At 37.4% G+C, this 27,548-nt stretch overlaps 1 protein-coding gene across 1 annotated transcript in view; it reads right to left on the reverse strand.

The window, feature by feature from the left end:
- Positions 1-27,548, reverse strand: part of CNTN3 (contactin 3) — a 191,730-nt gene that overhangs the window by 51,627 nt on the left and 112,555 nt on the right. The window contains exons 3-8 of the mRNA XM_042454535.1: positions 25,163-25,366; positions 22,801-22,903; positions 21,495-21,679; positions 12,465-12,601; positions 7,778-7,907; positions 3,307-3,457 (exon numbers count right to left, since the gene is read on the reverse strand). Of these exons, the coding sequence (XP_042310469.1) occupies positions 3,307-3,457; positions 7,778-7,907; positions 12,465-12,601; positions 21,495-21,679; positions 22,801-22,903; positions 25,163-25,366 (910 nt within the window). The remainder of the gene's footprint in view (positions 1-3,306; positions 3,458-7,777; positions 7,908-12,464; positions 12,602-21,494; positions 21,680-22,800; positions 22,904-25,162; positions 25,367-27,548) is intronic.

Below are 27,548 nucleotides of genomic sequence, written 5' to 3' on the forward strand. Positions count from 1 at the left end.
GAAATCCACCATGCTCAGTTTTCCACACAGAGAATTATCCCTGATAATTATCACAAATCTTTCTCATAAGAACATTAGAAGATCTTTGCTGACCTGTCTAGTGCAATATCTTGTTTCATACAGAGTCCTGCCTGACACCTAAGCAAAGCCACAAGCAGGTTATGAGGCCAATTGTCATTGTTGTTCTCCTGAAACAGAAACACGCTGAAGGTAAATAGGACTAAGAATTAATAATAGTATTTTCCTCAACATATTTTGTCCAATTCAATTTTAATTTGTCTTAGAATTTGTCTTAGAATTTGCCTAGGTTGACCAGCACCATCCTTGGTTAATAAGTTAATTTTGTGCTGTGTAAAGAATAATTTTTAATGTTTCAAATCTCCTAATGGCCACCTTGAGTCAGTACACCAGGAGAAAGATGGGATATAAGTAAAATAAGTAGGAGCCCTGGTGGTGCAGTGGTTAAATGTCTGTACTGCAGCCACTCACTCAAAACCATAAGGTTGCAAGTTCAGTACCAGTGAGAGGGCTCAAGCTTGACTCAGGCTTGCATCCTTCTGAGGTCGCTAAAATGAGTACCCAGATTGTTGGGGGCAATTAGCTTACAGTTGTTGTAAACTGCTTAGACACTGCTAGTTCAGTATGAAGTGGTATATAAATGAAGCTGTTTGTTTGTAAAATAATAAAATAATAATACTATCTGGCTGCTGTGGGTCACCTTGGGTTCTAATATTATATGTTTGTGAGTTTGTGGGAGAGAAGATAAATCGTGTCATCTACTTCCTTTACACTATGTATAATTTTATATACCAGTTCCAAATTTCTCCTTAATTTTTTATTTAGCCCAAAGTCTATCTGATATAAAAAGAAATGGTGGCTAGATACACCAACTGTTACTGGAGGTAGAACACTGAGAGGGAAACAGAGGATGAATGTGAAATTAAAACACAGAATGGAATTTGCACTGGAATGCACAAGCAACTGTAGATGTTTGTATGCATTACCCTGCCCAGTGGGGATAGTCATCCTCATTACATATTAATGTTCCTCTCCATGCAGAATCAGTCAACATATATTTTCTTGTCGACTTCTATAATGTACAATAGGAGAAACTGCTGTTTCATGGGATTTATAAAAGAACACTGCATGCACAAAAAAAAGTGTTTGAAAAGACAAATGTTCTGCTGACTTTCCATGAAATAAGAGCATGGGGAGATAAATATATAATAAAAACACTCCACAGAAACAAAGAAGGCAATGGTTTCACACATTCCCAACTTGCTCTGAAAACAGTATTTATAGGATCCAGACTACTAGAAGATGAAAACAATGGTAATAAAAGAAGAGCAGGCTTCAGCTGCACTGATCATTCAGCTGAAGGACAGACATACATCATGTCAATGAGTGAAACACTGATCTCCTGTGTTGCACCCTTCCAATCACTGTGTGATTTTGTTTTCACCTCTGGCAGCAGTGATATAACAAACACACCCTACATCTTAGTAATTCACACAGCAAATGACTACACCACTCAAACACAGAGAAGTGCCTGCTGCCATTACTCTTCAGGATTCATTACATTGTCAGAGGCAGCTGGAAATGTGCAAAACTTGTTCCTTTATTTATATTGAGACCTTTTTCCCCTTTGTATCCCACATTCTTTGAGATATACAGAATCTGCAGAGATTCTTTATATAACTATCTTCTGTCAGTATATTTTTATACTTCCCAAAACAACTGTCATGGAGATCACTCTCCTCACAGATATACACACACATACCATAACAAAACAAAACAAATAAGAGGTAAACAAACTAGAATGGAGCACAACATTATGAACCTGATCCTGTCATTTCAAGGATCTTCCTGTCTCAGAAATTCAGAAGCAGGGAAATTTCTGAACTATTTCAAAGGAAAAAAAAAGAGAGAGAGAGAAGGGAAGCAACAGCAGCAATAAGTGGGACGGTGAACAAGAAGAGAGAGAAAAGACTGACGTACCAGTATTTGATTACCTAGTACATGCACACTTTTCCTTCCACCTTTTATAGTTGTGAGAAAGCTGCTTCACACATAATTGTGTAAACCTGAATAGCTAAGAATACTCATCAGAGTTTTCTGGAAATAACTCCTGGAAGTCTTTTCCAAAATCATTTATTTAGAGTTGGTAGTTCAGGACTATCCCAGGTCATGACATTTCAGCACCAAAATGTGAGCCCTACAGTTGTGTAGAGTATGCAAAAATACCAAGTCCAAGTAAACAATACACACATACACACACTTTGGAAGCCAGTGCTTTTGCTCTAAAATTCTTCCCATCTCTGGGGTTAAGAGAAGAGGAGCCTGGCCCCGACATCTGGGAACACAATTTAGGCCCCAGTCCCAAATGTAACAAAGGCTTAAAATGCATGGGCTAAAAGAAGCAGCTTCCAGGAATTTGGGGGACATGGCATTCAGATGACACACGACCCCAAAGCAGCCGGAAGCCTCTCCAGTGCCATAACCCAGTCCTTTGGACTGGATCAAACAGGAAGTGGAATGATATAGCCCCTGATGGCGGTCAGTTTGGGGCCATGGTGTTGGCCTGTTTTGGAAGCAGGTTGTATGGTTGCTGCAGTCCTGGCATGTTCACAGTGCTGTCTGCTTCATCCAAAAGCCTAAGTACATGTAACAGCATTTACTATTACCCCCTTTTCACTGTTGTTTTCTCCACACAGCAATTGTAAGCTACACTGAGTTCCATTTTGGGAGAAAGGCAAATATATATGCGCGCAAATGTATATATCTCCTATAGGAAGCAGGTAGGCTGAAGCAAAACAAGATTTATGTTTTTATTTATTCACACAATAAATAAATAAATCTTGTTTTGCTTCACCTTACCTGCCCCCTTCTACACACAGACCAGCTACAAAGGGGAAATGCTTGTTAATAATAGGGATGCAAATCCTATTTCATTATATCACAGGCGAGCAAATAATTTCCAAAATGTTCTCAAAAGATTTTCAAAATGTCAAAAGTTTTCAAGAATGTTTTCATTCTTTTTTATCTCAGGACTTTTTCACATAGGAAATCAATAGGTTCCTTTTTACACAGAAAAAGGTTATCCATGTGTGTATGTGTGTGTTATCACTGCTGCTGGTGGTGATAGGGAAACTGCAAATATCCAAAACAGCAGGAGCCCATTGCAGTTTTGCCATCTTATGTTGATTTTAAAATGGACAGCACACGCATTATCATCTATTTTTCGATACAACAAGTAAAGGTAAAAGTTAAATCATAGCATGGAAACATTCACAATTTACATGATACCTTTCATTTTCTTGGAGCAGCTCACCTCCCTTTTTCCAAGTAATCATTGCTTTAGGGGAAGCTTTTGGCTTGCACTCAAAATGAGCTGTGCTGCCCATTAAAAGCTGAAGTAGCTTCTTCATTGGATTTTTAGAGAAATCAGGAGCAGATGCTAGCAGAAGAAAAAATGCATTATTAACTATAAAACACATTTTCTCCATCAAGTTGTCAGTAGACTCTACAATTCTTGTCATTTTCTTCCTTTCATTTATCTACTACAGAATTTGAAAGTGACACCCAAGCCCAGCAAACAGTACTGAAACAGTAAATGTACATTAAAATGCCTACTAATTGATCTGCAATTAAGCACATGCTTCGCTTTCACTTCTCTGATTGAACAATACAAGAGCAGCACTGAAGCAGGCTAACAGTCTAGCTAAGTCCAATATCCTGTTACCAATATAAACTGACCAACAGAGATTTGATTTGGAACTTAGGTTTAGTAGCCAATCTAGATTTGAGTGATTTGTTCAAATGTATCAAGTACAAATATATTGTTTCAAAAGGAGAAACTGAAATCAGCACAGAAGGCTTTCAATGGATAACCATACAGGCTTGCTTCTACTGCAACAGTATATTTTAATTAGGAAAGAGATAAGCAGAAATTACCCACAATGCAGAAATAGAGTTTTACATCCCTTTGAGACAAAGTACCCAATATGTGAACCAAAGGAGCACACCCTGGCTAGATTTCTGGGCCACTAGAAAAGTTCACCAGATTGCTCATACTCCTCAGTACAAATAGGACAGTGTTGCTGTTAGTTTCCTTTAAGTTGGCTTCAACTTCAACTTATGATGACCCCAGGGATGAGACACCTCCAAGACCCCCTGCCCTCAACCCCTCTGCTCAGTTCTCACTGGCTCTGCTCAGTTTACCTCCTTGATTGAATCTATCCATGTGGTATGTGGTCTTCCTCTCTTTCTACTACCCTCTACCTTTCTAGTGATTCATTGCTCCTCATTATGTGGCTGAAGCATGACAGCCACAATTTAGTCATCTTGTCATTCCAGGAAGAGCTCAGGCTTAATCTGTTTCAGTACCAATTTGTTTAGTCTCCCACGCTTTTCAACATTACATGAAACCGCTGGGAGAGATCATCCGGAGACATGGGGCGCGGGGTTATCAGTACGCTGATGACACCTGTGCTAAAAGACCTGCATTGGCTGCCTATTCGCTTCCGGGCACAGTACAAGGTGTTGGTGATTACCTATAAAGCCCTATATGGCTTGGGCCCAGGATACCTGAAGGACCGCCTCTCCCCATACATTCCGCCCCGCACCCTCAGAACTTCTGGGCAGCAATTACTTAGGGTTCCAGGGGCCAGGCTTACCTCCACAACGAGGAGGACGTATTCCATCGCCGCCCCGGCCCTTTGGAACACGCTGCCCACAGAGCTCCGCTCGGCCACCTCCCTGGCTCAGTTCAGAAGGGATTTAAAAACCTTCTTATTCCAAGCTGCATTCCCCGAATGAAGTTCCAGCTGGCCTTCCTCCCTCTTTTGTTGGCAAGATGGTTGGCTGATGGGGTTTTTTAATTCGTTTTTAATATGTGTATTTTGTGTATCTTATTGTATTTGCTATGTGTATTTTGTCGTGTTTTACTGTATTTGATTTTATTATGCTGTTCACCGCCCTGATCATTGGAAGGGCGGTATACAAATAAAATTATTATTAGCATCTGTTTCAGTACCAATTTGTTTTGGTTGTTCACAGCACTCTTCTCCAGTACCACAACTCAAATGAGCTGATTTTCTTTCTATCAGTTTTCTTCACTGTCCAGCTCTTACATCTGTATATAGTAACAGGAAATACAATGGTCTGGACAATCCTAATTTTAGTATTCAGTGTAATATCTTTGCACTTTATGATCATGTCTAGTTCTTTCACACTTATCCTTCCCAGTCTCCATTGTCTTCTGATTTCTTGACTGCACTCTCCATTCTGATCAGTGATTGATCCAAGGTATGGAAAATCTTTAACTATTTCAATTTCATCATATTTTAGATTGAATTTATGTAAGTCTTTCATTGGCATTTTTTAAATGTTCAACATTAAGCATTCCTTTGCACTTTTTTCTTTAGTAATTGTTCTAAGTCTTTGTTGTTTTTTGCTAGTAGTATGGCACCATCTGTATATCTTAGATTGTTGATATTCCTGTTAGAAAAAAAACTCTTTGTTATGGGTGATGTCTTGTTCTGCCGGTGGTTCTGAACTGGTACCAACTGGAACAGATGCAGTCTTCTTAGCTACTCAGGAACAAAGTAACTTCAACACAGATTTTCACTCAAATGAGGGTTTATTGACTTTGTTGCTATTTACACTTTACAGCAGGCTACTATACATCTATTCTCTTTCAGAGTCCATGCTAGAATCTCGAATGTGACATCAGTCTTTGTTCTCTCACAAGATCAACTTATTCACCAAGTGGACACACCTCTTTCCCATGAAGTCACCATACTACACAAGACCATAACAATAATACATTTGTTTATATTATGTCTCAGGCAATGTCCTTGAAGACTTGCTCTTCCAGGCCTAGGCTTTCTGGCCTGCAACAGGAACCATTTTAAACCTTAGTTAACCATTGACACATCTGAACATTACATCAATACAAATTAGCAATATACTTTAACAATTCCATTATCCAATCTGCACTCCTCTTTCTTCTGAGTCTAAACCAGCTCTGTGTATTATATTTTCTGCATAAATGTTGAACAAATAGGGTGATAGGTTGCAGACTTGACTGATTCCCTTTCTAACTGGGAATTATTCTGTTGCTCTGTAATGGTAGCTAGCACCTTGCCCTGTGTTACACATCAGGACAATCAAATATAACGGTTGTTCCATTTCTTTAAGAGTAAGCCATAACTTTTCATGGTCTATGCAGTCAAAAGCTTTGCTGTAGTCTATAAAGCACATGCTGATTTTTATCTGGAATTCCCTGATGTACTCCATGATACAGCATATGTTTGCATATTGGTCCGTAGTGCCTCTTCTTTTCCTGAACCCAGCTTGCACCTCTGGAATGTCTCACTCCATATATGGAAGTAGTCTTTGTTGAAGAATTTTGAGGATGACTTTGTTTGCATGGGAACTTAATGGAATAGTCTTATAGTTACAGCAATCTTTTGTGTTTCCTTTTTTGTGGATGAGAATGTAAACTGACAATTTCCAATCTGTGGGGAATTTGTTTTGTTTTCCATATTTGTTGGCAGATTTTAGCTAGAACTAAAGTTGATTCTGTCTGTGGTTTGTAACAGTTCATGTCTGTTACAATGTCATCTGTTTCTGGTGATTTTTATTTTTGATTGCTAGAGTACAGCTTTCACTTCACTTTCCAATATACGGGGTTTGTATTTGTATGATTCTTTTCCCGATCCTTTCAGATATTTTCTATATACTTCCTCTGTAAATTGCTTCCAAGTTCTTTTTATTCCAACTTGGTTGTGTATTACCTTTTTCTTTTGATCATAGAGCAACCCAACACTTGCTTTAATTTTCCCTTTGATTTCATGGATCTTGTAGAAAAGTTATCTTGTTTTTCCTTTTTGTTGTTTTTGTTGGTTTCTATTTCTCTCCATTGATTGTTATAGTAATTCCTTTTATCTTTGTGCACTAATTATTGAACAGTTACATTCTTGCTTTGGGTTAAATGGGACAGTACTGGCCAGCTGAAATTAATGGCACGGAGTGCTGTAATTGTTAGTCTGGGTAGTTACTTTCCACAGTTGCTAATTCTGTGATTCTTATGAAGAGGTAGCAGTATATCACTTTAAAAACAGTTCAAACTGCACAAATTAATCTTTAAGCTTCTCTCACTTGCCTTATCAATGCAAAAGGTGCCTGTCATTTGAATTCCTCAGGAGCTCTGCCAGTTCAGCACTCTGCTGTGATAAGTGTTTGTCATTTGTTTCCAAAAGCAAATCGGCATCACCTCCATGACTAAATGACTGGCCCTGTGTCCCTAATCAAGGATGGGGTCACAGGTAACCACCTTATTGTGTTTAAATGGCACTGCTCTCCTAGGAATACCAGGCCTGAGATGCAGAAGGTCAGAGCTACTGAGTAATGTGCTGAGCCAATGTTGTTTCCAGATTGTGTGATTAGTTTTAATCTCTGGGCCTGCATCCAAGCCTTTGTCTCTCTTCTCCCCCTAATTAATAATTTATCTTGGTGTCCTTGTTTTAAAGCTGTGTGAACAATTGGACTGTAAAATGAAGGAGGCTGCTATTGCTTCGCCTCCCCACCAACCAGGAAAACCTCTTCGAGATGCAAGTGAATAAACCACTCAGCAATGAAGGTAAGAAAATGCTTGCTGTCATATTTTAAACATTATTTTTGGATTTTTTTTAGGTGATCATTAATAAGACAGCAACTTTAGCATAGGAAAAGTATTCAACAGCATCAAGAAAACAATAAACTGCAGACTTACCTATAACTCTGAGATCAGCACTGGAATATATAGTGCCATGCTTGTTTTCTGCTATACACTGGTATATGCCAGAATCTGTCAAGTTTAGATTTGTTATGATCAAGGCCCCATTTTCAATTTGTATTCTTCCCTGGACAGTAAAAGCAAAAGTTACAAAAATATATACTTTTCAAATGACTGATAAATAGACAGCGGAGGATATTTTGGCTGCAGAACTATACCCCATACCTTTATTAAATCTCATTTGGAGAGTTTAAACACAGCTTAAATGATGCTTATGTCAGTTGTGGAGTTTCAGTCATGCTTTGACCAAAGTGTGTAATGTAATAATAATGGGTTTTATGAGATACTGAGCTTACACTGCTATCCAGCAGACATAAGCCTCCAACTAGAACAGCAGCTTTGAAAATCCCCTTTCAAATTCTGAGAAAATGGAGTTAGATTTGATTGTCAATGTGGTCTATTCCTAACAATCCTGGGATCAACTCACTTTAATTTTGCTGCTTAAAAGCATGACTACTTCTACAAAACTTTTTTTTTCTTCATAGAGAAAAATCATACCCACAATGAAATCCTGAGCATAACTTCTGAGAATGGATGTGGGATACTTGTGAAGAGCTCTGTCCCTTGTCACAGGCTGGCCTATTGTAGGTGGTGGTTCACATTGTGGAACACTTGTTCATGCAGGACACAGAGGCTGGAGAGTTACTTTTCAAAACCACGGCTCCTAGAATGCCGAGAATGTCCCAGCCAGCATAGCCATGGCCATACTGGAGGAAGTATTCTGGTAGCTGAATTAAAAAAAAATGTTGACATTTCCTAATACTTAAGACTCTCTTCAGAGACCCAAACAGAAGCCAGAGAAAATGTCCAAGCCTAGGCTTCTTCCTAATAAAATAATTTATTATACAGTGCACCCAGGTTTTACGCGGGTGCGGCATATGCGGTTTTCAGCATACACTGAAAGCTGCACTGGAAAAGCCCCTTGCGCACCCTTGAAGAAGTAATGGAGTGTGCGCATATGGCGTGCATGCGCCGTGGAGTGCTGTGGAACACTGTGGGCGTGAGCCCCATTACTTCTAATGGGGCTCAAACACACACAGATTTCCTCTTATGTGGAGGGATCCGGAATGGATTGGTGGGTTTGGGATTTTATTGTATTTTGCTCTATGGCCAACACAGCTACCCTTAAATATATTTTCTTTGATTGTGTGTGTGTGTGTGTTACTGAATAAACTTTTTTTTTTAAAAAAAAAATGTATCACAAAATCTTAATAAATGTTCCCAGCAGAGATTGTATAAAAATATTCAAAATGTGGCCTGCTTTGGGTCCCTTTCTGGGAGAAAGGCAGCATAAAAATGAAATAAATAAATAAATAAATAAATAAATAAATATAAAATGTAAGTAAGTAAGTAAGTAAGTAAAATTTTATTTATATACTGCCTTTCTCAGACCAAGGCAGTTTCCAACATTTCACATAACAATATAAAATCACAAAAAAAACATAACATTAAAACTTTGTGCAATAAAAACAATAAAAACAATAAAAACCCCAATTCATGCCAAGGACCTGAATATGAAAAGCATTACAGATAGATAAGCATATAATGAAGCCAGTACTGATCATTTAGCCACTTAACTATAAATATTACATAATAAGAGGCTAGCTGAGAAATAATAAAAAAGGAAACCTGACCAGGTAGCTCTAATTAGTAAAACCACTTGGGTCATGTTTGATGGCAAGTAGCCAGTCCCAAAGATCAACTGAAGTCTTATCTGATTGGTGGTCTGTGAAAAGATTAATGAAAAGCTTGTATGTTTGGATAACTAGTGGCTTGAAAAGAAGACTAGTAAAACGTGGCACTAACTGGCTAATAACAAAAGATATTTTCGGGATGTATACAATCCCTCAACAGATGACTATGTTATAGTGTTGCATAAGATATTTGACTCTTTACAAATAATATAAAATCAATATAAAATTATGTGCCTATACTGAAAAATCTATGTTCTTCCACAAGAGGAGTGTACATATGTATAAGTCACTGATCTGAAAATGTAAACAAATTGCTTGGAAACTTACAAAGCCACATATTTATTTCCCCAAGCCAATTATTCTGAAATTCAAATACAGTGGACCCTTACCTTATGCTGGGGATCTGTTCTGGACCCACCTCCCCACATAAGGTGAAAAATGCATATGCTCGAGCCCCATTGAATATAATGGTGCTCGTCCTTGCAGGGATGTAGCCAGGATTTTAGGAAGGGGGGGGGGGTCCAGGCTAAGTGCCACCATTATATTGGGGCTTGGGTGCAGCGGCGCAGCAGCACGTACCATTCATTTTTCTAATGGAAGGGGGGGTCCGGACCCCTTGGCTATGTCCCTGGTCCTTGTGGTGTGGCAGAGCATGCATGCCACAGGAGTGGGCGCCATTCATTCTCTTCCCTTGTGCTTCAGTTTAAGCTGAAAGCTGTATATAGTGTGCCTGCGTATGGTACGGGCGCACTGTACAAAGGGCCAAAACAGACCATCCCAAAAGGGCAGCATGACGCTGCCCCTGAAAGAGCCTGATTGGTGCCATGGCAACCGCACACCGTGGCCCCACTGTAGCATTTTGCTGCTGCAACAAAGAAGTGGCACTTCTTTTTGCAGTGTCTTTTCCACCCCTACTGCAGCCTTTTGGTATTCCTGCAGTGTAGCACATGCAAATGCTGCACAACCAGAATGCCATGATGCCAGCACATGTGTGGTCAGCTATGCAGCTTTCCAATGTCATGGGGACATGCCCCATCTGCCACACAACACCTGGAAGCCAGTGCTTTCTGCCCATCTGTTTCAGTCCTTAGTTTATTTAAGGGGAATGTTGGTGTTATGAATGTCTGTTAGAAGAATATCATTGTCCACAAATTTGGAAGCTTAAGTGAGTAAGTTGGTAGACTCTAGGGAACATTGTCTGCAACCTCTAATCATTTGAGCATTAGGGAATATACATTAGCCTTGACTACAACAGCAGGTTTTGTCTTATCTATTTTCTCACTTAGGAACTTAAAAAAAAAATCCTTTTAAAGCTATAGAGGGATTCATCATTATAAAAAAGAGATGGTAACAAAAGAAGGGAAAGGTAGTAACAGATGCTTACTCAGCAGGGAAGGGAACTATATTCAGTGAAAATGCTAGTAAAAAACATTATTCTAAAAGCATGGAGGCCCAGACGTTAACTGAGAATGATACTATGGCTCTTAAAGTTCATAGCAGGTCATAATGAGTTGGTAGCACCAGCACTTTGTATATAAATGTACAAATCTCTGTCTTCCTTTCTATATAGAAAAATTCCTGTTATTTGCTGAAAGTTTCAATATCAGTTAACAACAAGATTTATCATTTTTGTACTGCTTCTAGAATTAATAAAAATAGAAAACAAATAGTAAGTGGGGAATCTTTTATGTATGGTCTCAAATTTTCCAAAAAAAGAAAAAAAAAATGAATGACTTTTTGGTCACAAAGTCCACTAATCATTCTTGACTGAGCTGAGGGCTCAGCTTCTTCTTTAGTGAACCAGAAGTAACCTTTCCTTAAACAGCTCATAGACTAGAGCTATGCAGAAACATAAGACCTAGGTCTATAGCCTCTGGCTCCCCCTTCATCCGCATACTGTGCTTTCCCTCTTCCATCATTATTTAGGATGTTTTCAAAGAAATGTGAAATCCATGTACTGTAATTCGTGTATAGAAGGGTAGAAATCCCCCCCCTTTTCTAATATCTGAAAGGAAGGAAAGGTTTCTTGGTTGCCTTGGTTGGCAAATGAGTAGGTACTACACAGGAGTAACGTGTCCCTGTTGGTTCTGGGTGAGATTGTCTGGAGTTAGGGGGTCTTCCCCTTTCCACTTCAATCCCAGAAAGCTCACTTACTTCTAAAGCAGAGCCTGACTTTTGTCATGAACTGGATGAGGATGAAGAAATTAAAACTCAATGCAGACAAGAGAGAGGTTCTTCTGGTCAGTCAAAATGCAGATCCGGGAATAGGGATTCAGACTGTGTTGGATAGGATTATGCTTCCCCTGAAGATACAGGTTAGCAGCTCTGTTGTACTTCTATATTCTACCCTGAGACTAGAAACCTAGCAGCCCCCCCCCCTCATGCCCTGTTATTCCCACTTTAATATATTCAAGGGTTTGATGGGCCATAGGGAGCTGCTCTAAGTTCTTATGCACCACTCCTGATATAAAGGAACATTGAACCCTAGCCATGCTTTGTAGACACTGAACTGCATTGCCTTCAAATAGACATTTCTCATGTGACCCAGCAGCTTGAAAATTCCAGGTCAGTGAGAGAGCAAATCCACTTTGGATTTTAGTGTGTTTTTTAAAAGAGTTACCCATGGCAATTAATTCTATCCCTAAAATTGCATTAGGTTAGTTCCTTTAAAGTTCAGCATAAGGTTCAACAAAACAGATTCACCATTGCACTAATATGGAAGTGATAACCCACCACTGGATGGAATAGATTCCTTATCCTATTTGTGCTCTCCTGTGCATACCAAAATCTGTGCTGGAGGATTGAGGTAACTTTGTTGAGAGGAAGGGGCAAGTTTGTTGTGTGAGAAACGGGCAGAGGAAATAGCAAAGGGGCTTTTACAGTTAAAACTAACCAACAAAGTGCAATGTCAACAACAAAACCCCCATTACCTCTATTGCTAGAGGCTCTCCATTTCTCAGCCATCTGTAGGATGGTTTTGGTTTGCCACTTGCCCTGCACTCCCAGTATAAGTTGTCTTCTACAGCAGCTTCAAAATCCTTTATCAGTTGAATCCAGTGAGGTTTTGCTTTAAAAAACCCAAAAACAAAAGGAAAATAAATGCCGTAATAAGTGAAGTCTTGTTTTCATGCTAGGAAAAAAATTCAACGTGTTAGCAGAGCAGTTGACTTTAAATGCAGGGAACATTCTGGACAAAACTATTTCTGAAATGATACATTAATGTCACATTGTACTCACTCAAGCCTGTTAACACAACTAACGTTATGGTAGATAGGTGCTAATTTTGATGTCATGGATCATTGATATACAAGCGGTCAAGAGGAAAGGTTCTATAAAAAGAAGAGTGTGCAGCTCTAAAGTCTCCTCACGCACCACAATAATTTCTTGCCTCTTCAATTTATTGACCTTAGGATACTTTTAAGACATCCTGGCAGAGGATGGGTTGAAGACTTTGACAATTTGTTCTACACACAAATTGTTGTTATATGGAATTGAAATGAGCAGGCTGATGTTGTGTTCCTACTACACTTTTAGCTGCTATGCGAGACTTCATGCCTACATAAGACTATCACGGTGTACATCCAATAATGGAGCCACAATAATACTTTCAGGGGGGAAAAGCCAACAAAAACTGCACTGACAAACACTGTGACAGTCTCTCTGGCAATCATTATGTTATGCATCACTGAGCCTTCCTCTCTGTGTTACCTGAGTACACAAGGCAGAAATCAGTGTACTGTACAGGGACGGCCAAATGATCCCATGACATGACCCTATCTGGGGTTTACAATACATAAACAGGGTGCAAGAAAGACACCATACTGAACTGCAAAGAGAAGGGAAACCAACGACTTTCCTGGAGAAAAAGAGAAGCCCATATGCACCAACTTCTTGAAACAACAATGTAAATCTAATAAATGTAAATTTATTTACATTGTAAGTTAAATTCTATAATAGAGAACACAGTTTGGTCAGGCAATCAGTAGGAATGGACAATCTGCCAGTCATTGGGAACCACACATCTGAGTCCTGGTTTAAAGGCCACTCTTTGGAGAATCGCAACAACAAAAATATTTATATTGGAACTAGATACACTGGAATCTCTGCTCAGAAAGTAATATCTGAACCACATACCCATAGGAGAACAGCATCATGAACTGAACCTTAATATACACTATTTGGGACTTTAAAAGTCATCTCCAGCAATTTGCACTCAACCAATTTGTTTCCATGCACAATTCAAAGTGTTGGCCATGACCTCTGAAGTTCTAAATAGATTAGGAACAGAATAACAGGAACCACATCCGTCCATAGAAGTTTCTGTACTCTAAAATAAGGTGGAGAAGCCCCTCTGTGTGTCAAAAATATGACAGTCTTGTTTAATGTGAATGTTTAATATGAATGAGTGAACATTTTGTGACTAAATACCTAAATTGTAATGCTCTCTGGTTTATGTGGTTTAGTAGACTGCCCTCTCACAGTATTTGAGTACATGGAAAGGCCTTTCTATATAGGCAGTCGTTTGTTCTACCAAACTATTTTTTTAAAAAATAAAACTCTGATGCCTCCATTTTATTCATTGCATTTGTGTTTGTTTTTATTATATGGTTGGAATATTTATGACATTTTATTGTTATTTTCAGATGTTTTACACCCTGAGTAATGTATAAACATGTGAAGGGAAATATATAAATCTTTGTATAAAATAAGATAAATGAAATTGTTGGCTCAAAGCTATAACATATCTTTTGCCATATATTCAGAATATAGATTCAGAATCATGTAGGCCTTTAGCAGATCACTAGAAAGGCACAGACTTAGAATAAGGGAGATACCGGATTTTCTTTCTAACCCTTTTCTTTTGGGTAGCCAAGAATTTTAATTAGGACTCATTTTATTATTTGCATTTGTTTTCCTGCTTGGACTTTACTCTTTATCTGCAATAGCCGTAAGTGGCCCCAGCCTTACTAGCCTTAGGCTACTCGGTTCTTACTGATTCAAACTATTTGCATGAATAGCACGAACAGTTTGACATTTTCACCACTTGTGTAATGTGTAATCCAGGATCACACGGCACAAGTGGAAATTGCATCTTGCAAACAAGAACTACTGCATGAACAGCAGCAAATTGCATTACAATATTGACAGGATTTTCCACTCTGCCAGCCTTCAGTAGCATCTTCTCCTTTGTGCCTTGAAGGAAGGTCGATTATTTGAGACTCTTGAGTGAATTGAAAGAAATTGTTTAAAGCTATGACAGTTCTTTTGCAGGCCTAATATTTTGCTCTTGTGGGGAAAGAAATTAAATCCCGAGTGAGCCCAGACTGAGCCTTTTAAATGAGGCCCCTTCTTTTCCTGCCACCTCACAGGGTTTTCCTCTTCCACCTTGAGTTTCTAGAGCCCTGAAAGTTGTAGTCTCTCCCTAGTTCAAGTGTTATTACAGTAGCATATTCTTCCCTGATAATGTAGCAATTTGTTCTGTACATATAAAAGGTTTTAGTAGTCATATCCAGTAGGTATAATGCCATAGCTCACAGATAGGATTGCCATGGTAATGTTCTCTACTTCTATTGTTAATTTTCAATTAACTAATTTCTGGAACTTTGGAGAATGCAACTGACCCCCAACTGAACATGACTACCCCGTCTAGGATTTTTTTTATTTAACAATAACATTAATCATGTACCTTTATTATCAAATGATTTCTTTTTCTCTATCAGCTTCTTGTTCTAGTATTAGCAACCAGCAAAAAAATATAACCTGTAGACCAGTAAAGATTTGATCTATTATCTCCTTGTCCTATTAACTGCATCACTTGGGAACTCTCTAGTAGGTAAAGATTAACTATCTCTCTTCTATCAAATGCCAAAGAATTAAACAAAGCCTTAAAACATTTCAATTATGCTTTAAACTGATGAAGCATGACATTTGTACATTTGCAATTAATGCTTTGGGGAAGAAATTATTTTGTGTGGGTAGTTAGCTTTGTCTTGTAAAAAAGAGTTCTTAACATTTATGAACTCCAGCATCTGGATTGTTTTATAGTGTTGTTTCAACATATTATGTAGTAATCACTTCATACGCAAAGATGTGCAGGGATAGAAATGAGTGTAGCTAACAAATTTATATATCTGGAGATTCCCTCCCCTCTGTTTAATGTGGAGGTTTTCAGCATGGGAATCTAAGCACTGTGTTTTTATTCCTCATAGTACATTAGTAATATTAGTAGTTGGCACAACTGATATTGCACGATACCATGTTTCTTGGTATCTACTTCAGATTTTGAAACTATGGTTGCAGCTACTTTCCCAAAATTACATGCTGGGAGAAACTTTGTAGGCCACTAATACACTGAGCACTAAAGTTAGAATTATCCAAGTCACTTTATTATTCATCATCATGTATGGAGGAAAAAGCTGGACAGTAAAGAAAGTAAAGAAATCCATCAGGTTTCATGGTAGGAGAAGCAAGCCATGTTTAGAATTATTTTGCCTTTTTTTCCCCAGTGTTGTGTCTTTGTGAGTGGTTCATAAATGCAAAAATTGAGAGAATCTCAAACCATAACTTGATTTCTCCTGATAGTGTATATATGACAGTTTCCCTTGTATGCATGTCAGGCTCAGTCATATCTGTAGTGGTTCAGTGTTCTTCTAAACTATTTTCTATAGCTGACACCACTATATTACTGGGTCAATTCCTGTCATCCTCCAGCCAGCATGGCCAGTAATAACAGCACCAGCGCCAGCAGAAGCACCACCACCTTTTTCAAATAATAATAATAATAATAATAATAATAATAATAATATGTTTATTTGTATACCGCTTTGTATACTGTTATGTCTCAATTCAGAAAACTCTTCATCACCAAATGCATTTTAAATCCATAGTTATTGGTTACACAAAAAGAAGAGGAATTCAAAGCAATGAATGGCATATTTTAAAATAAGTTTAAAAAATGAGAAGAAAGAAAGCCTGTTGCTAATTTGGTATCAGTGTATGGAGAGCAGTAATTAAAAGGATTCATTTGATCTTTGTGATAGTACAAAAGACCCAAGAATAATGTTTTCAGAGTATCTATTTTAATTGATATTTCTCAATTCTCATTGGAATATTTAACTATCCAAGGTTGTACTGAGAAGACAACACTGGTAATTTATGTATATATTATTCTGTCATGGGTTTGTGTATAGCATTTTGCAATAACAAAAAAATAAAGCAAATTATCAAAGATCATGTGTAATTTAAAATTATGCTCTCATTATACCTCATCAATAATACATTCGATATATGTTCAATTTTTCAGTCCCTGTGGAATTAGGACAATTAAACACATACTTAAAGTTAACCTCTTGCTTCATTGCTTTCCTAAATCAGCCTCCAAATAATAATGATAGTGGCATTTTAAAGTTCTGATTAGTTACAGGAACAAGGATATATGTGTGTATGTATACTTATTTTTCATCACTAACTAGTGCGACAAAACTGTAGTTGTGATGGCCTGTCTGTGGAAAGCTCCTCATCTATTCTATGATGCATTTTAGTTGCTATTTGAAAAGACATCTATTTTTTAAATCTAATTTAAGGATTTTAATTGGTTTTGCAGCTTTCAGCATTGGTTTTAAATCTAAAAAGATGTTGATAACTATCTATGTACTGCTGATATTATTTGCATTGTTGATTTTACTAGGTTGGATTCAAACAACCCCTTTCTCTGGCAAAAGGAGTATTGTGCAATTGAACTGGATTCCCACCATTGAAGATTATTCTCAGATGGAGAATACTGGGTCACATTTATAGCCAGACGTGAGGATGATGGGTTGTGATGGATGAAGACTTAACAAGGACTGCCTGGTATCTCCTCTTGAGTATCTGTACATGGGAAGTACCTTCTCATATAATTACTCCTGTAGCTGTGAATGCACCAAAACTAGGTCAGCAACATTTCCTTTGAACTAAAGAGCATCACTGCACTGGTGAGATTTAAGAATCTTTTAAACTTGTTTCAGTGGATGATGTGGCTGGTATCATTAAATTGAGGTATTTAGGATCTGTACTACACTGTCAAGATATGGGTTATCATAAAAGCTTTTCAGGTTTATTTTAGTCTAGATTTTGACATTTTAGATTCTGCTAATCTGAGTTGATCACAAGAAATTATTTTCAGTAAAGAACAAAGAATAAAACAGAGCATTAATATGTTAGTGAACAATAGGTTATATGTGGTATCTGAAGGCCGTACTTATGGCTGGTCCTGCTTCCCATAATAATTTCTAACCAGAAGTTCAGAAATGTTGGCACTGCCATTATATTGGGAAATGAATTTGCAAATGTTTGGGCTTACTGAGAAGATTTCTAAGCTCAGATATCTCACATTATGACAGGTTAATATTCTGAGTCATAAGGATATATCCTCAATTATGGAAAGGTATTAAGAAAATCTCCAAGTATGGAGTTAAAGAGGGGGAAACCTAATTATAAGTATGTATTTTCTAACTATAAACAGGTTAGTATTCTAATGCATCATCCAGGCAAATGTCAAAGCAGGAAAAGATTAAATAAAACTGGTTAATCCTGTGATATGGATTATAGAGGAGGGCTGATGAAATAAACGCAACATTACTTTAACATATAGGAAAGTAATATGTTTGGCATATCAATAAGGAGATTGAGTCAGCTTCCAAACTGATTCACACCCACGAATCTGTATAGAATGCACTTTTCTTTGAGTGGTCCATCTGCACATGTGTGATAGTATAATCTTAGGTTGTTGCCACACTGCAGAAATAAAGCAGTTTGACACCACTTTAATTTTCTTGGCTGAATGCTGTGGAATTTTGGTATTTGTAATCTGGTGGGGCACCAGAACTGTCTGTCAGGGAAGGCTAAATGTCTCATAAAACTACAAATCCCAGAATTCCATAGCACTGAATCATGGAAATTAAAGTGTTTTCAAACTGTTTTATTTCTGTAGTGTGGATATACCCTTAGCCAGTTCATGTAAAGTCTATGATTCATTTTATGAACAACAACAACAACAACAACAACAAAAAGATACAGTATAGTGGGAATCACACATGTTCCCAATATGGCTGGTCAATACATTCAGGCAGCTCTAGCCAGAATAGCCAGTGTGCAGAATGCTAGAAGATGCAATCCAACAAAATCTGCTCAGCTGCATGTTTTCTACCCTTGCATTGCCTAGTATCAAATTACAGCTGTATCTTCATGTATGTGGGTGTATTTGTGTGTGAGCTGTTTCTTTTTGCTTTGATTTTGCTGGTCACTCATCTTAGTTTCACTTAGGGATGGAAATAATATTCAAAATTGTTTGAATAATGATAGCAAATTGTGTTTCTCGAGTGTTGGAAACCCCTGATGAGAGACCTAGATTGATGAAAACTGTCACAGTTTCAGAAATATTATTTTAGGCACAGAAATATTATTTTAGCCACAGAAAATGCTGTTTTCTGTGCAAAAAAGGAAGAAGCAATTTTTGTATTTATTTTGTAAAATATCCACATATTTAGCATTGATCTTAATTTACAAAACAGCATTTTCTGTGCAGAAAAAGAATTTCTGAGTGTGTGTGTGTGTGGGGGGGGAGGGAACCTGCCTGCGGCACAAATATGCCACATGTAATATATTTGAATAATTCCCAAAATTGCAAACAGGAAGGAAACTGCTAAACTTACCTGTTGCTTTTTTGAGAATGAAATTAGTGAAGAATTACATCCCTAATTTCATTACACCCCAGCTATGGATGTAAGGAAATTTAGAAATACTACTTGTTCTTAATGAGTCAACTATCTCAGCACATCAAGGCAGCCTGCTGAGAGTTTATCACCCCTTGAGTGATTTGAGAACAATACAATGAGTGACTGTTTGTTGTTGAGGTTACAGCAATTTGCTTGCACAACCTGTCTCTGTACATAACTGGTGTATTTCTTTCTTTCTTTTTGTGAAACCTAGTACACATATCAGAAAAGTCTAGAAGGACTGGATACTTGATCATTAGGATGCAAACAACTGATCCAATACTTCTGGCTTATAAAGTCAATGAAACAAGACAGAAATAAGACAATTAAAAACTGAATGTAAACAATTTGCACAACAGTCATTTTTACAAATGCAAATACTTTCTCAAGCTTGTCAGGGAATGATACATGAGTTGTATCTGCACTGCAGATATAAAGCAATTAATACTGCTTTAACTGACATTGCTAACTTTCATCCCCTGCAGTCGACACATTTCTGAATAAGGATTCACTGTCCATTTCTTAACATTTTTTGAACTGCAAACAAGCCATAGTTCTAAATGACTTACAGCAGTGCTACTTATAGTGGTGGTCTGTGAGCTGGCACTGGTCTGATAGTCATTGGCTGCCATTTTATGGAAAGTTTTCAGGAAAGAAAGGACCAGTTGTAACCAATAGGCACAAATGTGGTACTGGTCCTTGGCACATTAGGGAGAAAACTGTTGTTCCCCAAATCCAATAGCAAAAGAAGAATTGCATTATGGGGCAAAAATATGTGATGAAAATATTCTGTCTCTGCTTATGTGCCTGTATGAAGCTGTGTAAACTTTTTCCTATTTGGAAGTGAAATACTCCTTAACTTACTACTTTTACAAAGAAAATTGCATTTGTTGGGAGTAATCTTTTACAGAAATTGTCAGCTACCACTTAGCTTGCAAAACAGTTTGATATTAAGAAAGCAGCAATATGCGTTTTGGCATTCAGTGGGTATATACTTTAAAATGCACAAGAGACACTTATGCTGCTCTGCATCTCTTTGCTATATTACAGTATATCCTCTCTCATATTAACTGATGATGTTTAGAAAATGCAAAGGAAGGCAACATGCCTACAGGAATCAAAAAAAGGATTCTAGAGAAACCAGACTACTGGAGTAATAAAACAAAAGCAACAATAAAGAAAAACCTCCAGACACAGAACACAGAACAACACAGACAGTGTATGGTGTTACTTGATGACCTTTGCATCAAAGGAATAAAATGTCATCTTCAGAAAGCTAAGAATTCAGTTGAGGTGTTAATTACTAGCTTGATGCATTTCTTCATACAGAATTTTTTCATATTTGTGAATCAGCTGAATGTGCTAAAATGTGCTCCTGGCTACTGCCCCAATCTATAAATCCAGGTGAAAACTCAAATAGCCCCCTGACTTCTTCATAGATTTTCTTTTTTAATTTTAAAAAATGCCATGGAAAGATCCAACACTGAATGGAACAACAGCTGGGGAAGGTACTTGGTAACAAGCATCACTGAACTAAGGGGAGGTTCCCTTTAAGTAACAATTTGTAATGTGCAGGTAATTACAGTTGGCCCTCTGTATCCACAGATTCTACATCCATGGAGTCAAGCATCCAAGGCTTGAAAATATTCAAAAAATAAGAATCCAAAAAAGCAAATCTTAATTTTGCCATTTTATATAAGAGACATCATTTTACTACACCACTGTATATAATGGGACTTAAGCATACAAGGATTTTGGTATGCATGGGGCGGTGGGGTCCTTGAACCATATCCCAGTGTGCAATGTTCCTCTTCCTCTTCTCACAAATTGCTCTTCTCACAAAGTGCTATTTCTTTCTGTCTGCCATCTCTCTCTCTCTCTGAAATTCCATCTGCCAAGGCAGATGGTTAGCTTGAATGTTTATCTGTTTCAGGATACTTAAATATATAGACTTATATAGAGGAACATAGGTGGATGTTTCTCCACTGGCCTCACCCCCACCCCGGCCATTCTCCAAGAGTCAGTAATGAATATATGGGGATGCATCAGCTAAAAGGTGCATTGGAGGGGTGAGGGAGGAGATATTGTATCCCCGTTCAATATTTAAGCTATTAATTTGTAGAGATGTGTTTCTTTTCTTAGAATACAGTAGGAAGAGCCTTGCTTTATAAATCTACCACTTTTTCTATTAAGAAAGTTTCTTACCATAATATGTGAGGCGTCCTCTTGCAATATTTTTTCCTCTAGAGTTTTCAGTAATACACTCATACAGTCCAGCGTCTTCTTGTTGAAAATTGGGAATTTCAATCATGCCATTGGACTTCCTTAACATTACTTTACTTGGAAAAGGGGATCCGTCTGTTCTTCTCCAGTTTATCCGAGGCACTGGGCTACAGCAACAAAATTAAATTAAATCAGTTCAAGATTTTAAATAACCTTTTGACTGCAAAAAGTATCATAACAATAACATATCAAAGGAGTTACATTTAATAAAATTTATATTTGGTACATATTTGGATACCTCATTATGATGATGATTTAGAGAGGTGTTTATTAATCATGGTGCTAATTAATTTTAGAGTACCTGCTACATGGTTATTGACTGAATCTGATAATTCAGAGCTTGAATCTCATTATTAAGTACATTATGAAGTATATTATTAAGCATCTAATCTTGTGTCACAAGATGTTTCTATAGTCAGCCCTAGAGAAACCCTCAAGCCCTAAAAGACTAAATCCAATATTAGTCCCAACTAGAGTAGGCCACGAATCAATAGTGCAGACTTAACAAGATTTTTTAATTCAGTAGATCTGCTCTGATTGAGACAAACCATTAAATTAAAACTATTTTGTTGTTAAAGACTGAAGAAAACTTGATTAAAAAATAATGAAACTTAATATTTTAAGATTTAAATTTAATACAGTGCAAAAGAAAGTTGCTCATTAATTAATCACTTTTGTCAAGGGAATAATAGTTTGTTTCATATATAATGTAGCATGACCCTAATTTATATTTACTTGTTACCATTGCAGTATTGCTAAGTTATGATGAATCAGTAAATGCTCATTCACATTTGCCTAAACATATCTCAGGCTTAAGGTAAGGTTGACAACATAAGAAGACATGTAAATCCTGATACCAAGCTCTCAACACTGACCATAAAGATTCAAAGAGGGAGCATAACTGTGTTATATTGAACATGTCTACAAACACCTGTGGTCAAAATCCCAGTCTCACTAAGATTTATTATCACTGGAGTTCTGAATAATGTTGTTAGGTAGCCCTTTTCAGAGTTTTGTGTTTGGTGGACAAAAGTGTGATGTATACTTTGGTGCTCAGGGACCTTGAGGACAGAGTATATGTGCCACCCAAATTCCTAATCCCAATTTTAATCCTGCACATGTTTAGACAAATACCTCAATAGGGCTAAAAGTTTCATTTTATCTATTTAATCTAAAACATCATCTTCAATAACTGCAATATTCATTTAAAAAATCAATATAGACTTACTTTCCAAGAGCAAAGCATTCCAATTTTACAGTTGAGCCTTTAGCAGCAGGCAGTGTTTCAGGAAACTGCACTTCTATTTTGGGTTCATATTCTCCCATTACACCTGTTGTTCCAGAAAAGGGAAAAAAGTTTTCAGAAACCAGAATCTTAGACACTTGTTCAGTAACTATAGATGGTGACTACTGTGAGGACTTTGGCTTTCATATACAAATTCTTCTTATTCATCGGTTGACAAACAAAGGCCATCTAGTATCCCACTGTGGACCAGGTTAAGGTAATGGAAATAATAGGTTACTTGTAATTAATACATTTACCCAGTGTTTCATTACATATCAGTTGTAACCAAAAAGGGGATCATTTCTGTCCTGTAACAGCAAAATAGTAAATTTTAACATTACATTTATGTTTATCGGAGGTGGAAAAGGATGCTTTGAAATGGAAGATCAAATGGATCTTACTGCTGCCATGTGCTGTGTATTTGGTGCTGAAGTGGCAAAGAGGTAGATGGAAAGAAAATAAATTTTGTAAAACAGGCTGCTTGTTACATTTAGATGTCTTCAAAAAGTAAATAAAAGTATGATTTCATCACTTTTAAGAAACTGCAAAATAGTTACTTTCTAGAGTAGTTAGTTAACAGTAAAAAACCATAATTATAACTAATTTTAAATTACTTTCCCAAACTCTAAGCAGATTTGGATCTTATTCCTCTAATACTGCTGCTTCTCATATTAGAGGATGTAATGTAGAAATTAACTGACAAATAGTCCCCCCTCTCTGAATCACATGGAAATTATCTCTCATCTTGTAAACATGAATATCCACACTCACATGCTCTGGAAATGTTGTAAATTTGCACACGTTTTAGTCACACAGAAACGTCAGGAAGAAAATCTTCTAGAATATGGCCACACAGCCCGAAAAACCCACAAAAACTACAAAAAAGATCACCCATCCTACATGTAGAAAGACTATCAACATTAGGCTGACCATATTTCCTTGAGACAAAAATGGGACACTAAGATGGCAAAAACAGGATGAGGTTATGTACTATTCTGTATTCATGAAAAAGTAAGATGATAACAAAAGTTGTATTATATGAAAATAATTCTTCAGTGACAGAACTCATACAAAAACTAACATTACAGCAGAACAGATATGGCTGCATGTTCACATGGACTGTAGTCATGTATTGGACTATGACTGGAGAACAAGATTCAAATTACCATTCACCCATGTAAACCCGCTGGGTGACTTTGGGCAAGTCACACTCTCTCAGTTTCAGAGGAAGGCAAAGGTAAGCACTCTTTGAATAAATCTTACCAAGAATACCCTGTTATCAGTTCGCCTTAGGGTCACCATGAGTCTCAAAGACAAATTTCTGGGGAAAGAAGTCCTATTGAATTTAAAATAATATAACAATATTTGGGACTTAATGACAATAGGAGCTGCCAGGTGTAGAAATGTGAGGGGTACACAAGGTATCATTTAAGGTCCACTCAAGATTTTAACCAAAATACAGCACACCCACCCCATCCGCGGCTTTAAGCTTATGTGGACGGCAAGCCCTGGATGTTACAATGGCACATGCGCTGGAGTGTGCAGCCATTGAAACAAACGAGACTTGAGGTCCCGCTTTTTTACCATACGCGGGGGGGGGTGTTCCAGAATACAAAGGGACCACAGTATGTGTATACAGATAAAGGTGCAAAGAAATGGGGGGCCAGTCTCGGAGCCTAGATAGAAGAGATTAAGCCCTTGAATAGCTTGGGGAGGGCAAAATTAAAGGGACAGAAGGACGTTCAGGAAAATCAGTGTGATATCAGATCTGCACAGAAGGAGACCTGCTTCCCTTAAACTACCTCTCTGCTGGCTACCTGTGCCTCCTTCCTCTCCCGCCTGGCCAAATCCTCTTTCTTGCACGATTGCCACAAATTTGCCTTCCCTTCCCTCTCAATGCCACAGGGCAGAACAGTGAGAGGGAAGGAAAAGTTGTGGCCACTTGTGCAGGTGTCAGGATTGGGCTAATGCTGCCATGATATTGTATTATTTTTATTTGTATTTTCCCGCCTCTCCCAATGGATCGAGGCAGGATTACAACCATAAAATAGTCACAAACAACAATAACATCCAATTTATACACAATAAAACAACAAGTCAAATGGTTATATGGTTTTAACTAACACATATATCATACAGTGTTGATTAGATTGATAGTTATATAGATAGCAAAATAAGTGATATTGTATATGTTTTAAAATATGTTAACTGCAAAGGTTATGGCAGGTCCAGAGAGAGCTTGTATAAAGTGTGTTATCTGTTCAAATCATATATAGTTGCTATGCAGATAAAAATAAACTCATACCATCAGTACGCAGTACTAAGGGTGTTGGCGAGCCAAGAATGTGGGTGTTTGTTATAGTACTGGTCACAACACACGTGTAATTTCCTACATCAGATGGCTCTACTTTGGCTATGTAGAGGTGCCCAGTTTCCTGAGAAACAAATCGTCGACTGTCTTCTTGCACAAAAGAAGGGTATTCGTTGAAGATCCAAGCATAAGAAAGTTCTGAAAATCAGAAGTGAAAATATAGTCAAAGAATTTATGGTTTGGTGCAAAATTATCACAAAATGCATTGCACTATAAGCAGCTAAATATCAAAATTATTCCATTGTATAACATTCTGAGAAGGACTTCAGAGATAGTCCAAACAATTAGGAATAATTTACCACCACACAAACACTTCTGAAATATTATTTTATGCACATTTTTTCAAACCTCAAAACAAGAATTGTTTTCTAGTGTGTTTTTCGAGACCTCTTAAGAGCCTATATAGATATACATATATACACATGCATATATACAGGGGCATCACTAGGGGGTGCAGGGAGTGCAGTCCGTACCAGGTGATACCCTAAGGAGGGGTGATATTACTGCTCCCGAACATCTGCCTTTGGGCATAACTGAACTATGGCATCTGCACGTGTCCCTTTACAGTGCTGAAGAGATTCTGTCCATAGGGCAAAGTTCAGCATGAGGAGAAAGGAGAGGCCCCAGGGTTTTTAAAATAATTTTTTAATTTTTAAAGGTTTTTTTAAAAAATAATATTATTTTTAATTTTTCTTTAAAAAACATCACACTTTGCCAAATTTTCACTTTAACCACACTAAACTATGTACATGTAAATACATTTAGGCTGTGTGTGTGATATTGTAAATTAAGGGTATAATTTTAATTTTGCTAGTTATGTCACAACTATTGCCATGACATTCAGTGATATACAGGAATTTTGATTTATGAATAACCTTACTACAAAAAAAAAATACTATGGCTTTTGTATGATGTGGTATTCGAGGAGTTCAAGGGAGGGGTGAAACCATGAATTACCACACCGGGTGATGCCAACCCTTGTGACATCATTGCATTTTTACATAAATATATATCATATGCATATATTTCACTCAAGCTGGCATCTTGTTGGTTTGTCCCAGCTGGAGTAGACCCATTCAATCGTCAAACAATTAATCAACTTGTGGATAAATCTAATGGATTCAATGGGTCTATTTTAGTCATGTCTAAGCCTCAACTGAACACTCAGCATGTAGAGACTGTACAGTGAGCCCTCCCCATACATGGGGAATCCATTCCGGACCCCCCACATATGAGGAAAAAGTGTATGCTCAAACTCCATTTGTTTCAATGGGGGAGCATTCATGTGTTTGGCATGGTGCACCACAGGCACACGTACCATTCCGTTTCTGGTGGCTTAACCTTCTGTGTGAGGTTAAAGTCATGTACAACGTGACCATGTATGGTGCAGGCGAGCTGTATTAATTATGTTAAATGAGAGGTGTAGCTGCCATTTGGTGTAGTTTTACACATGCCAGTCTTGTTCTAGCTCATTTAAGAGGGCTCATAGATGACTAATGATGTGCCATGTTTATATCTATGGTGCACAAATGTCATTCACTATAACTCAGCACATTCATTCTCTCAGTTTCTCACTGGATGTTTCAAGACATACATGGATGTTGGATTGGGGCCACAGTTAAATAACCATTCTGATGCAGAATAACAATTAGATCAATTTTAATAAGAATGGTAATGTCAATGTAAATTAGTGTTATATATCAGCTTGTAGATGGGAGGGGGATATATTAAGAAGCTTTTCCAATAGAAGCTGGCATGTTGTCATCATTTAAACACATTTATGGTTCTTTTAAACTTTTTTTCCAAACAGGATATAATTTTAAGATGAAAAAAAGACTCTCTATCTCCCACCATAGCTAATTATAATTTAATTATAATTTGACTGCCCTACCTAGTTATTAAAATATCCTATCAAACCCCTAACTCCCCACCATCAAATAATTTGCCCTTGTGTAATCATGAAATCTACATATGAGCCCAGAACAGCATTTCTAACTACAGAACAATAGAATCAAAGACTAATGTTTGCAGTTCTTTGGGGAAAAGTGGCAGGAAGGGAGCAGAAAGGTTAATTTGTAATATGTAAAATAGTGAACAAAGTTAAATACATATTAAAGCAATATATTACAATATTTATGGTAGGTGTTTACAGAGAGAGAAGTGATGGCTTCTTCAATTATGTTTAATTTTCCATTATTAAAGTCATTCCGTTATCATTTATTTCATTATCAAAGTAAAGGAACATATTAGCAACTGCTAACAAGGAGACTTTGGCGTGTTTTCCCCCCTTTAAAAACACTTTCGTTTATTCTTACTCTTT

Source organism: Sceloporus undulatus, chromosome 2 (assembly GCF_019175285.1).
Source record: "Sceloporus undulatus isolate JIND9_A2432 ecotype Alabama chromosome 2, SceUnd_v1.1, whole genome shotgun sequence".
NCBI classification, from domain to species: domain Eukaryota; kingdom Metazoa; phylum Chordata; class Lepidosauria; order Squamata; family Phrynosomatidae; genus Sceloporus; species Sceloporus undulatus.